The sequence below is a fragment of the Camelina sativa genome, chromosome 15, assembly GCF_000633955.1.
Source record: "Camelina sativa cultivar DH55 chromosome 15, Cs, whole genome shotgun sequence".
In the NCBI taxonomy this organism is placed as follows: Eukaryota; Viridiplantae; Streptophyta; class Magnoliopsida; order Brassicales; family Brassicaceae; genus Camelina; species Camelina sativa.
In genome coordinates, this window is record NC_025699.1 from 23,312,544 (window position 1) to 23,326,620 (window position 14,077).

At 31.8% G+C, this 14,077-nt stretch overlaps 2 protein-coding genes across 2 annotated transcripts; both read left to right on the top strand.

The window, feature by feature from the left end:
• LOC104747355 (PRKR-interacting protein 1-like) lies at positions 6,260 to 7,798 on the top strand. Its single transcript, XM_010468985.1, has 2 exons — positions 6,260 to 6,569; positions 7,324 to 7,798. The coding sequence occupies exons 1-2, from the start codon at positions 6,318 to 6,320 to the stop codon at positions 7,660 to 7,662; spliced, it is 591 nt and encodes a 196-aa protein (XP_010467287.1). The 5' UTR covers positions 6,260 to 6,317; the 3' UTR covers positions 7,663 to 7,798.
• LOC104748712 (F-box protein At2g21930-like) lies at positions 11,171 to 12,047 on the top strand. Its single transcript, XM_019236803.1, has 2 exons — positions 11,171 to 11,941; positions 12,036 to 12,047. The coding sequence occupies exons 1-2, from the start codon at positions 11,171 to 11,173 to the stop codon at positions 12,045 to 12,047; spliced, it is 783 nt and encodes a 260-aa protein (XP_019092348.1).

Below are 14,077 nucleotides of genomic sequence, written 5' to 3' on the forward strand. Positions count from 1 at the left end.
TTAAATAAAATGAACTGTCTTTTTTTTTCTTCAGAAAACTTAAAATTGTTTTTTCCGTTTATATTGGTTAATCATTGAAATTTTTGTTCTTAGATCGGAGTTGTCTGGTTCACTCAGGGTTCTTCGATTCTCTTTTATTAATTACTTGACTTGCCATCTAGTATATAGACTTTATACTAAAAGTCAAAGATGGGGATGCGTAGTTGCGTACCACATAATATTTTTTCTTTATTTGTTCTTATATGTTATCTCATTATATAAACCATAGTTTTCAAAGTTAGTAATTCATGTCGTATTAAATTATATCGATAATATTTTGGCACTTGTGAAAATAAATTTTATTTAAAAATTATAGGTAAAATTCAAAAAGTCTAAAATAAATTGCAATTAATATTTTTTAAAAGTATATAAAACCAAAAGTAATCTATTATATGACTAAATTTATTAGGAAAATTATCTAATAAATTACTAATTTTAATAGGAAAATATGTGCAGCTAATAAGAAAAAAAAGTGCAATTAATAAGAAAAATTTGTGCAATTAATAAAAAAAATATGTGAAATTTAATTGCAAATATTATTTGTTATAAACATATAGTAAAAAAATAAGTTTATACATCCATCCATATTTTCTTTATACTTTCTTTTTTACAGCATATTTCTACTTAGATTAAATGTCTCTTTTTTTTTTTAAAGCACCAATTTAAATTTAAATATTTGTTTTAAACAAATTATTAATCGGATTTTTTTTAACAATAATTTAGGATACACTAACAAATTTTCCAAATATGACAAAAACTGAAGATGAAATTAACTGGAAAATATGACATAATACCAGAACAAGATGTCCCAAGGCGACATTTCCGATACAAAGAGTGGCTTCCCACAAGACCGGAGATGCGGAGAGAGTCAACAGAGGACTCTTCCATCTATAAATAAGTTTGATCTACAAAAAATTCCTCCTAATTTTCTCTGACAAAAAATAAAGATGAAATTAACTGGAAAATATGGCATAATACCGGAATAAGGTGTTTCGATGCGACATTTCCGATACGAAGAGTGGTTTTCCCACAAGACCCGATATGCGGAGAGAGTCAACGGAGGACTCTTCCATCTATAAATAAGTTTGATCTACAAAAAATTCCTCATAATTTTCCCTTATAACTTATAACTACACGATCTGATCATCACTAGGTGGAGTGCTCTTCTTTGAACCTAGACTGGTTGGAAATGATATGTACAAGGGACTGCTCTGTTTCTTATATTTATTCACACGATGCAATGTTTTTTCATGTTTCTTATATGTACAAGGGACTGCTCTGTTTCTTAACTAGACTGGTTCGAACCAAGTCAATAGCATTGGCTCCTCCAACCCATTTAACGTATGGGTGACTGATCAGCCTTTCTTGGACCCGGTGCAACACATCATGATGAAAAGTGAGTTCTACACCATGGTTTATGGTGACAGTAGTGCCGGCAGAAACGACACCGGTGGCAAAAAAACGACATGGGAGGTGGAAGCGGCAGCCATGGAGACGGAGGAACCAATGGAAACAGAAGAAGCGGCAACTTTGGTGGATACGGCAACTGGGGTTTTCGTCGACTTAATTGTCCAAGATATTTAATTGTGATTATTTACCTAATCAGTGTGTAAGATAGCTTGCAGCCAAATATAATAGTATACTTTTAACTTGATTACATATCAGGCCTTTTATATCATAGACCATTAACTATTGTGTGTTAGTATCATGAGATTAGTTTTGATGTTTTATGTGTTTTGTTATTTCATGAAGACATCTAGAAATTTCGTGTGCACATGGACCATGCATGGTTGCTTTGTGTAAAGAACTTTGAATTCAGAGAGTGAAAATGAGAGCAAACAATTGGGGTTTGACCTCAAAGTCAAAACGGTTGATGATGCCAATTATGATTCTCCTCTTGAGGGCTCAGATTTGTGTTCAGTTTGTCTCGAGTCGTTAGTTAACAATAATGATGATCATCGAACATTTGTTATACTTGAATATGATCACATGTTTCATTTTGGTAAGCTTTTTTGTACACAAAATAATTTCATTTTTTTTTTTTTTGTGGAATTTTCATTTGAAAAGGAAAAAATTCATTGATATGTAAGATAAAATGCCTCCCTAATAATTTAATTAGGATTATTTAACTAATCAGTGTAAGCTAGTTTACAGCATAATTTAATAGTACTTTTAACTTCATTTTATATCATAAAGCATTCAGTATCACGAGTTTAATTAGTTTTGATGTTTATGTGTTACTGGTTTCATAAAGACATCTAAAATTTTCGTGTTCATATGGTTTCTTTGTGTACGTATTGTATTGGCTCAGCTTTCAATGCAAAGAGTTTAATGCAATGCCCAAACTGTAGAAAAATAGAACTAGGTCAATGGCGGTATGCAACCGGTGGTGTTCGTTCGATCCCAGGTTTCAATGACGAGGATTGGACTATTGTAGAAGAAGAAACTGATCCAGGATTCTTCACTGATTTGGTAACATTTGATTCTGGTTTAAAATTAAATGAATGACGTCATTCAACAAAAAAGATGTTTGTCTTAATTACAATTGACCTCATCTAAAATATTTAACATATCGTTATTCTTTAATGCTAAAAGCCTAAAACCACATTTTCATGGATGCTTGGTTAACTAGGTCATGTGTAATGTGTAGAGTATTCTTTGTATCATGTTTTGTGTACCTTTTAGACTTTATAAACGCTTAGGACAGCTCTATTCTTTCGGGTAATATTTACATCAACTGGGGTTACATTTATACTCTTTACATATGTTCTACAGATGCAACGGTTCTATGTTAGTTGATAACCAGAGGTTCAAATGGTTTCTTGACGTCACAACTTAAAGTGACCATTTAACAAAGTTTCAGAGGCGATGAAGAAAAGGACGTTCTAGAGGGTCAGTGCCGGCCCGATGATATATGATGGTTAAAGCAAACCAAAAACTGATGTCCAAAAAAAAAATGCAAATGTTAACAAGCAAAACATACATAAACAATATATACTGATCAGTGATCACTTTATCTAAATTTTCCACTTTTATCATTTAATTATTAAGCCATTGTATATTAATTCTTCTGATCTGTAAATTCTATATATGAAAAAAATAAAAATAAACCACAGAGATTGGTAAACTTGAGGAAAAAAAAACAGAGAAATAGAAGAAGATAAAATAATGTTAGTTAAATTGTTTAAGTAAATAATTACTCCCTCCGTTTCATAATATATGATGTTTTAGAGGTTTTTTTTTAATTTCATAATATAGGATATTTCCAACTTTCTAGGTAACTTTTAGATTACTTTTATATTTTTTATTATTTATTCTTTGCAATATTGCTTATGATTGGTTGAACTTTTTTAAAGTGATTATTTCTTAATATGTGTGCTTTCATTCAAAACATCTTATATTTTGAAACGGAGATAGTATTTAATTTAAGTAATCTAACAAAAGAATATTAGTAAAATTGTTTATTTCTTTTAAGAAAACTGGAAAAGGAAAACAATTGGTTTTTTGGAAAAAGAATAAAAAATGGAAGGAAAAAAATTAGTTTAATGGATGACTGTCAAGGGGATTCGAACTTCAGACAGACAAAGAGCACAACACTTGAACAATTGAACCACTAGACTACAAATCATTATGAGATTTAATGCCCCTAAAATTTTATATAATATTTGCGTTTGAACTATAGAGGCTTGGTTGTTTGTTCTATGCTGCTGTTAGGTTGCTATAATGGAATGTAGTGGTCTAGAACGGTTGTTTAGATTGTTATAATGGAATGTAGTGGTCTAGAACAGTTGTTTAGGTTGTTGATTCATTGTTCTATGACTTGCTTTATGTTATTGGTATTGTTTGTTAGATGTTATTGAATTTTCGTCTCAAGTGTGGAAGGTTCATGGACTCATCGAGATCTCTTCTTAGGCGAGAAACCTCGTAGCTTTAAACCCTAGGTTATTCCATCGATTTGATGTCTCTCTGTCTTGTTTGTTTTGTGGTGATGTTGTTTAATTTCTCGTCTAGTTTGTTGAGTGTTAGGGGTAATTAAGAGGATCTTCCCCACTCCTTATTTAAAACAACTCTTATGTTCTACAACTTTGGCAAAATTAAAACTTCATTTCGTCTCTTAAAAAGTTATAGAGGTTCAAATCTATTGGGTCAGAGCATATTTCACATGAAGGTTTTTTTTAAGTAGAATGTTATTTTACCATTCCTTAATCCTTTGCTGCTATGAGAGTTCTTATTTTAGTAGCCAAGGTACCACCAACGCAAGAGAAGTTCCTAATCCTAATGGCTTACAATCCACATCTAGGCTATCAAGCTCATATTCATTAATAAAATGAACAAACATAAAAAAAAAATGTATTTTACTAATTTCCTCCTCTTTTTGTGACATTAAAGTACCTCTTTTTAATCTAGGGTTTTGTGAAAAAACCTTTTAATTCACCATTTCTTGCAATTTTATCTTTCAACTCCCAAAAATATACAAAAAATCATAGCAAATAATAATTAATACATAATAGAATCTATGTCATCATCGTCAAATTTTGAAAATATTGATAAATAATATATCAAATCGAAACCCCAACGACTAAGTGTTCAAATCTACATTTAATTTTTTTTTAAATTAATGCATGTGAGCGTAGAAACGTTTAGAAGATACATGTAATAGTTATATTTCATACTATTTTTGAATTCTTATGATTAATCTGCATTATTTTAGAAATGGAAGTTGAAGTTGCAAAAAATGGTAATTTGCACAAAATCCCTTCTTTTATGACAAAAGTTATACCTTTTTGTCGAGCTTCCCCTATTTAATATTTTGGAAGTACACAACTTCTTTTTGGTAGACTATATAATAGTTATAAGTTATAAAGTTATAGTTATTATTTGATTCATTAGTTGGTTACAAAATAGGTTATATGGGTTAACTTATACATAGATACACTTAAAAAGAATATCCCAAGAATAATACAACATAAAAGAAATAAAATCTCTAACAACCATACTGTTAGGCCATATATACTTTTAGGCAATTAAAGAAAAAATATATAAGAAAATCTCGAAAATTAAATAAAACGAAATAATATTTTACCTAACACTCCTCCAAACTTTTAGTATAAATCATTGACATTTTCATACCAAAAAAAATGTTCAATCCATAAAATATTCAAGCTTTAGTAATATTATTCTTTAAAAAAATATCTATTAAACTAAAATTTTAACTGAGTAACGGATCAAAATTTGAATATTTAAATTTAATTTCATATATTTCTTTGTTGAATTGTATAGTTTAATATAGTTTAAACTTTTAAAATAAATTAATTTGAAATATTTTAAAATAGTTTAATTTGATATTTTTAAAAATATCATAAATATATGATAGATCAAAAATTTAAAAATTATAAACACTCTAATTTGATTTGTTATAGCACGAATCAATAATATGTCACTATAATATGAAATAATTCCAAGAAATATGAGCAAAGGTTAAAATTTCAAGAAATATGATTTCTCAGATTAAATTAAAGTTTAGAATAATGTTGTTTCGTAGACTTTTTCTTGGTTAAGATGATTTTGACAAACATACGTTACATTAATATGCAGTATACTACGGGTTAACTCACAATATTAACAATCAAAATATAATGTATAATTTTAAACACTTAACAAATCAAATAAAAAAAATAAATTAATTTTTTATCACACAACTTAACTTGCGGTATGCCACGGGTTAATTATCTAGATCTACTAGAATAGATCTTACAAAATATATGTTATTTTCATAATTCATATTCAGCATATGATTTGGCATAGTATTCCATCCAAAAAAACTTTTAAAATAAATAAAATAATCACATATATGATGTTTTTGAATAAAAATTACATAATAAACAAAAGAAATTTCAATCCGTGCTAGAGCACGGGTTATATTCTAGTTATAATATTAATTCAAAATAGCGAATTCTGAAGAAGACATATCTTGGGAAACATGTTACATTTTCTTTTTCTTCTTTATTGATAAATAAAATTCACTTATTTTTCCAAAAAAAGAAAAGAAAAATTAGACATGTTTTTTTCCCAATATCTTGACAAAAATAAACCATGGAGGGGGGGCTAAGTCCAATACACCAACCCAAAAAAGAAGATAAAGTCTAGCCCAAGCCCAAAAAGCCCTTCTGATATACTCTTATAGACCTTAAAAGCAAAATTATCTATCGTCCCCACGTGAAATCGCAAACAAAACAAAAAAAAATCCCCAAATTGTGACCGGAATTAGGGTTTTGACGATGTCGTCCGGGAAGCCACAGCAAGGCGACACACGATTGGTGGTTGCTGCCACGACAGCGTCGGCATTGATGGAAGCGAAGAAGGCTGATCACGGAGGATCTTCATCTATCGTTGAGTATAAACCGCCGGTGATGCTTGAAGACGAAGAAGATCTAGAAGTAAAGCTCAGACGAATCCTCGAGAACGTTCCTGTTCGCGTTAGCAATACTTCTGGAAGTTCCGCTGGTTCTGGTTCCGGCGATTTCCATCAGGTAATTTAATCTTAGCCTGTATAGCTTAAATCGAAAAATTATGATTACTTCTGAAATCGAAGAAGGTATTGCGAACATGGCCTAGTCTTTTGGTTCTTAGGCGTAGTTAGTTGTGTGTTTGTAGCTAATCTCACTCAATTAAGATGAGTTTATTGTTGGGATCTGAATTTTCTTAGTTATAAGAATTTGATAGAGCTTGTAATGAGAAAAGAGTATGGACTTTTGAGTATATTATATGCGGGATGCTCATGTGAGAGTAACTAAACTAGCTTGTAGATTAACTCTGAAGGAATGTAATTACTTGAATCGGCTGTGATAGATTTCAACTTTTAGGATTCGAAAACTGTAAAAGTTAATTCAAAATTGTAGGTGGTTAAAGACGAATCCTGTTCTTTAGTAACTCGAAACGGCTGGATTCAATTCCTGGTATTTTTTTCTCAGCATGGTTAATCAAGAGAAGTCCTTGTTGTACATAACAGGAATCTGAAATTTCTTAGTCGAGATGTGTGTTTCTGACTTTGTTTTCTTCACAGTATCTTTATTATGCCCTGTTAAAATTTTGATAGAACTTGAACTCAAGAGTATTCGCTCGTGTGGTTTAGTAAATCGGTGCTGATTATGTGAATTCTCTTGGTTATGGCTTGAGTGCTTTCTGATATTTGGTCCTAAATATTGACTAGCGTATATACATCCTTTGCATATTTACGAGATATCTTGACTTGTGTGATAACGATGCATCACTCTCTTTTTACAGTACCGGCAAATGAGGCGAAGAGAACAAGACCGGCTCACAAGGATGGATATTGACTACAACAAGCGGTTAAAAATGGCTGAGTTTACTATAAGAAGAGAAGAGAAACTGAAAGCTGCAGAAGAAAAAACATCAAAGAAGCGTTTGAAACGCCAAAAGAAGAAGCAGAAAAAGCAGGAGAAGAAGATAAAACCAGACACTACAGCTGAGGAACAAGAAAAGCAACCTAGAGAAGTAGAATTATCATCTGACAACGGTGGCGATGAAGAAGAAGAAGAAGAAGAGTCTGTGGTAGAACCTTTACGTCCGATGTTTAATATCAAGTTCCAAGAGAACCGTTAATAGCTTTTTAAATTGTAAAACATGTTACATGAATCCAAAACTATCTCTTTGCAATATGAGTTTCTCTCTTTCCTTTTGTTTTCAACAATGTATTAAGGGGGAAAAGAAATGGAGCAGGTTTGTTTAATCAGTGTAATATATTTGGCGGCCCTTATTTATAACCCTGCAGCTAAATTGCAACTAAACCAAATCGAAATCAGGATTGAGTAGAGAAATTTATAAGCTGTTTGGTTTTATTATTTAAAATCAAAGTGAACCAAAAATTTTCAAATTGAACCAAACATAAGATTAAATTCCAAATTATTTTTTAAATTCTATATGTATAAAAACTGTATATATTAAATCTATATAATAATAACAATCTGAATAAATACCAAATACAGTTGCGATTTTTAGTTGTACCGTTTCGCTAAATACTTTTTTTTTATATATTTATTTTGAAAAATTATAAGTTTATTGAAGAGTTGTGTCTTTTAACATAAAAAAATCGTATGATTGCTTCTGTTTATTATAGAGTTCTGTCTTTTCATCATATCTTATTCACAACTTTTTGTTCTAATCGTTATGTTTATTTAAATATTTATTTCTTTTGAATTATATATATATATATATATATATATATATTTTTTCTTCTTTTTTTTGACATCATATATTATTTCTTCTTAGATAACTAACAAAACATTGTTCCCTCACACAAATTTCTCGTTTCATGCTGCTTCTAAATAATATGAATTTCAATATCCAATATCCAATATTATTCTATAATCTAACTTAATGATTTTTAAAATGATTATAGTGATATATAAATTTAATCAACTTTAATTATGTAATTTACAGTTGCGTTTATTTCTTTTAAATCTTCGTAAAATATGTGTTTTTAATATTTACCTATTTAATCTTTTATTTTTAGTAGTTGTGTCTATTTATTATAATTATTGGTTGATAAATTTTCACTCAAGATGAAATTCCATTTATTTTTAACATTATTTTATCAAAAATTACGTTTACTTATTATAATATTCGTTTGATATTCTCACTTAGGATCACTTTGTCATAATTTTTTTTTTTTGTAATATAAATATCAATAAATGTTATGATGCTTGTTACTCTTTAATACAATTTTTCTTAAAATAACTAATACTTAATACATACAGAAAACTCTACAAGGTTGCCTCAATTCATTATAACTTTTCATTTAATAATTTTTTACTTAGAGTTGAGACTTTTTGCTATAACATTTTTTTATTAGAAGTTTTTCATTTTGATGGTTGTGTTTTTAACTCAGAGTTATATATGTTTTAATATTTATGTAATTTTAGCCCTATTTATTATTTTTTCTTTTGAAATAATTTTTAATTTTATTCTTAGCATATATTTTAAACTATTTTATTACTTTCAAATGATTTTATAATATATAATTCTATATTAAACTTTAATTCAACTTTTCTTGAAATACTTCCCCGCCACATTGAGGGTGTCTCGGTCCTAAAACCACATTGACACCGTACGTTTTGCCGTGGAAGCACATGGAGCTAAAAAGAAGAAGAACTCAGATGATCTGAGAACAATCAGAGGCAGCTCACATACGATATAAATTCCAGCTGATGTTATTCCAGAGATATTCAGGGGATTGTCTGTTAGTTCCTTTGCTTATCGAAACAATGTGCATCCTTCATTCGCAAATGAGATTTTGTGAAAACGTATTTGATGAGATCCTCGGATAGCCCGCAAAGTCTCATATTCACATTTGAAGGAAAGTGTTCAGGGAATAATTTTTTCTTCTCATCGGTTCAGCCAGAAGATCGAGGTGAATCAGTATCATCTTCCCTAGCTGTTTACCATATGAGCTGCCATTTTCGACTGTACAAAACGTTTGCACCTTCTGTTCACGGCTTGATTTGTTATGGACGGTCCATTACTTTGCCTAAGATATATATATATATATATATATATCATTTCTTGGGTTATGATCCCATCGGTGGTGATTACAAAGTGTTGTGTATGACGAAAGGAGATCTTGTTGGTAGGTGATATGGTTTAGGTCAAAAGAGCTTCGGGTTTTGACATTGGGAAAGGATAAATCATGGAGGATGAATGAAGATTTTCCTCTTCACTTTCTTGATTTCCATGAGTCTCATGATATATGTATCCTGGGTGTTTTGTGTTTATCGAGCTTTGCTCAACAAAGAAGGTACGAGTGAAGCATTTATGAGTTTTGATGTTAGATCGGAAAATTTTGATTTTATCAAAGGACCAGAGTTACTTGAAAACCATTTATTTTTTCCAAAGCTGACATGCTACAGGGGGAAACTTGCATTCATGTTCTCACAATTTCATAACCATATATATAGCATTGAGTTGTGGGTTCTAGAGGATGCTGCGACACATGAATGGTCGATGCAGTCTTATTCTTTTCCTATCACAAATGGCGAGCCGTCTTGCTATATGTAGTTTTCAATCCATTTTTTGTTGTTGGTGAAGGTGAGACTGTTTTGGTCCTTGAAACTGTATGCATGTTTTGCCTACAATATAGATGGCAAGGCTTATTTTGTTGTGTTTTTTTTTTCTTTTTCTTTTGTGCCAATGACGCAGGAGAGTTGGTTTTGGCACGGGCAAGTGTGGAGACAGGACCATTTGATGTTCTCTATTATGATCCAAATAAAAAGAGAGTGAGAAGATTCCTCATAGAAGGAATCACAGGAAAGGAGGATCCACTTTGGAATAAAGATCCATATCATCGCATAACCTCGGTCTTCCCTGGTCATGCTAATCTCAATGTTTCTCTAAAGAGTGCTGGCTCTTCTATATCTGCATTGATATGTGTGTTCTTCAGCTGCAGTTGTGTTAATTACTTGGAGGATGAAGACTATTCGTTTGTGTTACGTTTATACTCTCAGTTTTCTCATGGTTTTGCTTAGTTGCATACTTTATTAATCTTACGAGAGAGTTAATATTTATACACAGCGTAGAAGATCTAAACTATAGATACGAGTATAGGGTTACAAGATATTGATAGATATATACATTACAACTATATCTATACTAATAGATACGAGTGTATCACTGTCTCATCTTCTTTAATTTTGCGATTTTTTATTTTCATAATTTGTAATCTCTCTTAATTCTCCCACTAGATAGAGAGATTAAGATTTGGAAAAGATACATTTTAGAAAATTGTGAGTTTTAATTTGATAACAAGACAGAAAAATTTGGAACTGTCAAACAAAAGATTTACAATAAAATTAAAGAACATAACTCATATACTGTAGAAAGAAGAAATTTTGGTATTTAATTTTTACAATTGTAAATCCACGTTTTATAAATAATTTTTTACCGTCTTACTATAATCCGAATTGATTTATCCCGCGAGTCAAATTTCCTACTGGTTTAATTAAAAGAGAGCAAAACGCGAGCCATTAGATATTATACTTCATTTTCTTCTTCTCTTGGTTAGAAGATAAGATTTGTGGAGCGAGACCACTCAACACCGTTCGTTGGTATCACCGCCATGGAAAGACAAGAACAAGTGCAAGAGGCGAACAAGAAGATCTCCTGTGATGTGAGAAGCACAGACCAGATTCCAGATGATGCCATCGAGGAGATACTCAAAGCATCGAGTGTTGAAACCCTAGCGAGGTTTCGCTGCGTCTCGACGCAGTATGCATCCATGATTCGCAGCCGAGAGTTCATAAAATCGCACTTGATCAAGTCTTCTACTCGTCCTCTCAGAAGCCTCATCTTCACATTCATGGAGATGGACGGTTTGGGGAATCAATTCGTCTTCTCAGCCAGTCAACCTCAAAATCAAGGTGAATCATCTTCTTCAGCAACTTACCATATGAGTTGCCAAAATCAACTGCACACAACTTCTTCTGCTTCTGTTCATGGTTTGTTTTGCCATGGTAAGATGGAGATATATAACCCTAGCACTAGAAAATCCATTACTTTGCCTAATAGTTCCGCGGATTACATTTACTTGGGTTATGATCCCATCGATGGTGATTACAAAGTGCTGTGTCTGGTAAAAGCACAAGACTTACGTGTTTTGACTGTGGGAAAGGATACTTTTTGGAGGAAGATTCAAGATTTTCCTCCTCACTTTCGTTGTTCTCCTTATTCTCCTGATCTATCTCTCAATGGTGTTTTGTATTATGGAGTTTATCATCATCTCCCTGATGGGATTCTTCTCCACCCTGATCATTTGATTCCTGCGATTATGAGTTTTGATGTTAGGTCCGAAAAATTTGATCTCATAAACCTACCAGAGTTACCAGACAATGTCATGCATCCAATTCTGACAACCTACGAGGGAAGGCTTGCATTCTTTTGCAATACAAGACATGGTGATTCTACCTTCATTTTGTGGGTTCTAGATGATGCTGTGAAACATGAATGGTCCAAACACTTGTACGTTCCACCTCCATTAGATGGCCATACTTATGATGATTTTCTTGCCTTTTGTTTTACTGATGGAGGTAAGCTTCTTTTTTCTTTGGCACTTGAAACGTTTATGTTTTGGTTACAAAAGATGTCATGGCTTAACTTTGACCTCATTCTCCCAATGATGCAGGTGAATTTGTTTTGGCACCCCGACTGTTTCGTAGTGAAGAACCATTTTATGTTGTCTATTATGATATCAAGAAAAATGCTGTGAGAAGAGTCTTCATAGAAGAACTATTCACAGAACTGGATGAGGAGACATTTTATATGACGCAATCTATCTTCCCTGGTCAGATTGATAATCCCATGTTTCTCTAAGTTTGCTCGCTCTTATCTCCATTGAAATGTTTGTTCTTAATTAAGTTGTAATAATTACTTGGGAGATTTCATGATTTTTTTTGTCTTTTTTATTTTTAATTTTGGCAAAACTTTGTTTATGTATTCATACTCTCGGCATTGTCTCTGGTTTTGCTTAATTAGTGTTGCATCTTTTGAATGTTCATCTGCCTCTATGTATTGAACTTGTGTATTGCTGCCTCATCTCATTTAATTTCTTGGCCTCATGTAGTTTTCTTTTTCATCTATATGTCTTATTTGATAGGGAAAACTATGAGCTAAAAGTAAGGGGTTTCTCTTTAATATTGGTAGAGATATGAATATTAAAGAGAGGGTAGGTTCATACCGAATCTGTTAGATTTTGTAAGACAATTTTAAAGGGTAGATCGGACTTGGTAAAAGATCATTTAGGGATGCTATTGGAAGTCGAGATGGGGGTGTTTGGTTCTATGGGTTCATTAGCTAGAATGACTCGATTTTGTGAAGAGGCGACGAAAACGAAAAGATGAGGAGGAGAAGATCTTAAAAAAGATCGACTGAAAAGAGGAGGCTTACAGTGGTGGTTCTAGAGAGATGAGGGGGAGCGAGGTTTAGTTCATCCAATAATCTGTCATGCATTGCATATAAACATTTAAAGTGGAAAGGGCAGATTGGACTCGGTAAAATGATCATTTAGGGATGCTATTGGAAGTTCCAGAATGGTGGTCTAATTGGTTCTATGGGTTCACAAGACATACACACATGACTTTTTCAAGACTAGAATGACTCGATTTGGTGAAGAGACAAAAACGTTATGGTGGATGAGAAGATAGAAAAAAAGAGAAAGAAAAAAGAAGGGTTACGGTGGAGGAGAAGATCGAAAAAGAGAAGGGTTACGGTGGTGGTTCATGGTTCTAGAGACTTAGAGAGATGAGGGTAGAGAGAGGTTTAGTAGGTCGAACCGTCGAAATATGAGGAGAGCTTATATATATACGCACACACAAAAAACGAGAGAAAGAAACAAATGAGGGTTTTGTTCACACACAAACAAAAACCGAGAGAAAGAGACAAACGAGGGTTTTGTTCACAGGTCAAGATTCACACAGTATTTACACATGCACATTTCATAGCCATATGTCATGCTTTCTTAAATATAAGATAACTAGATTTAGATTTGGATCCGTTCTGTACATTTCATTATTTTAAAAATATTATATATATAATTGTTTATAATATTATTTTGATGCAACTCATGCAAACAATTTTTATGGTAAATACTAGGATACGATCCGTACGTACGTGCAGGTTTTTTTGAAAAGATTTTTTACCCTTTTCAATTTCTTTAAATTTTATAATCTGAAATAAATTTAATTTTCATGAAACATTGTATTAATATGAGGAAAAAGATATTGGATTGTAGTATAGATAATGAAACATATATCTATACTTATTATTTAGGATCCATAAATTTTACAAATCCGATCACGGCCCATGAAGACTCATATCTTCTTCTCAATCGTGCGGGGTTACCAAAGAGACAAAAAAAACAAAAAGGCGAGATACAGAGAGAATTGTCGGTGTTGTGAAAAAATTGATTTGAGCAATATAGATCGGATATATCCGAAAATCGAAAATCTCTGAAGCTTTTTCTATTACCAGT

Coding starts and splice junctions, on each gene's coding strand:
- LOC104748712 (XM_019236803.1), top strand. CDS start 11,171: ATGGAAAGACAAGAACAAGTGCAAGAGGCGAACAAGAAGATCTCCTGT.
- LOC104747355 (XM_010468985.1), top strand. CDS start 6,318: ATGTCGTCCGGGAAGCCACAGCAAGGCGACACACGATTGGTGGTTGCT. Junction 6,570..7,323: donor GTTCCGGCGATTTCCATCAG/GTAATTTAATCT, acceptor CTCTTTTTACAG/TACCGGCAAATGAGGCGAAG.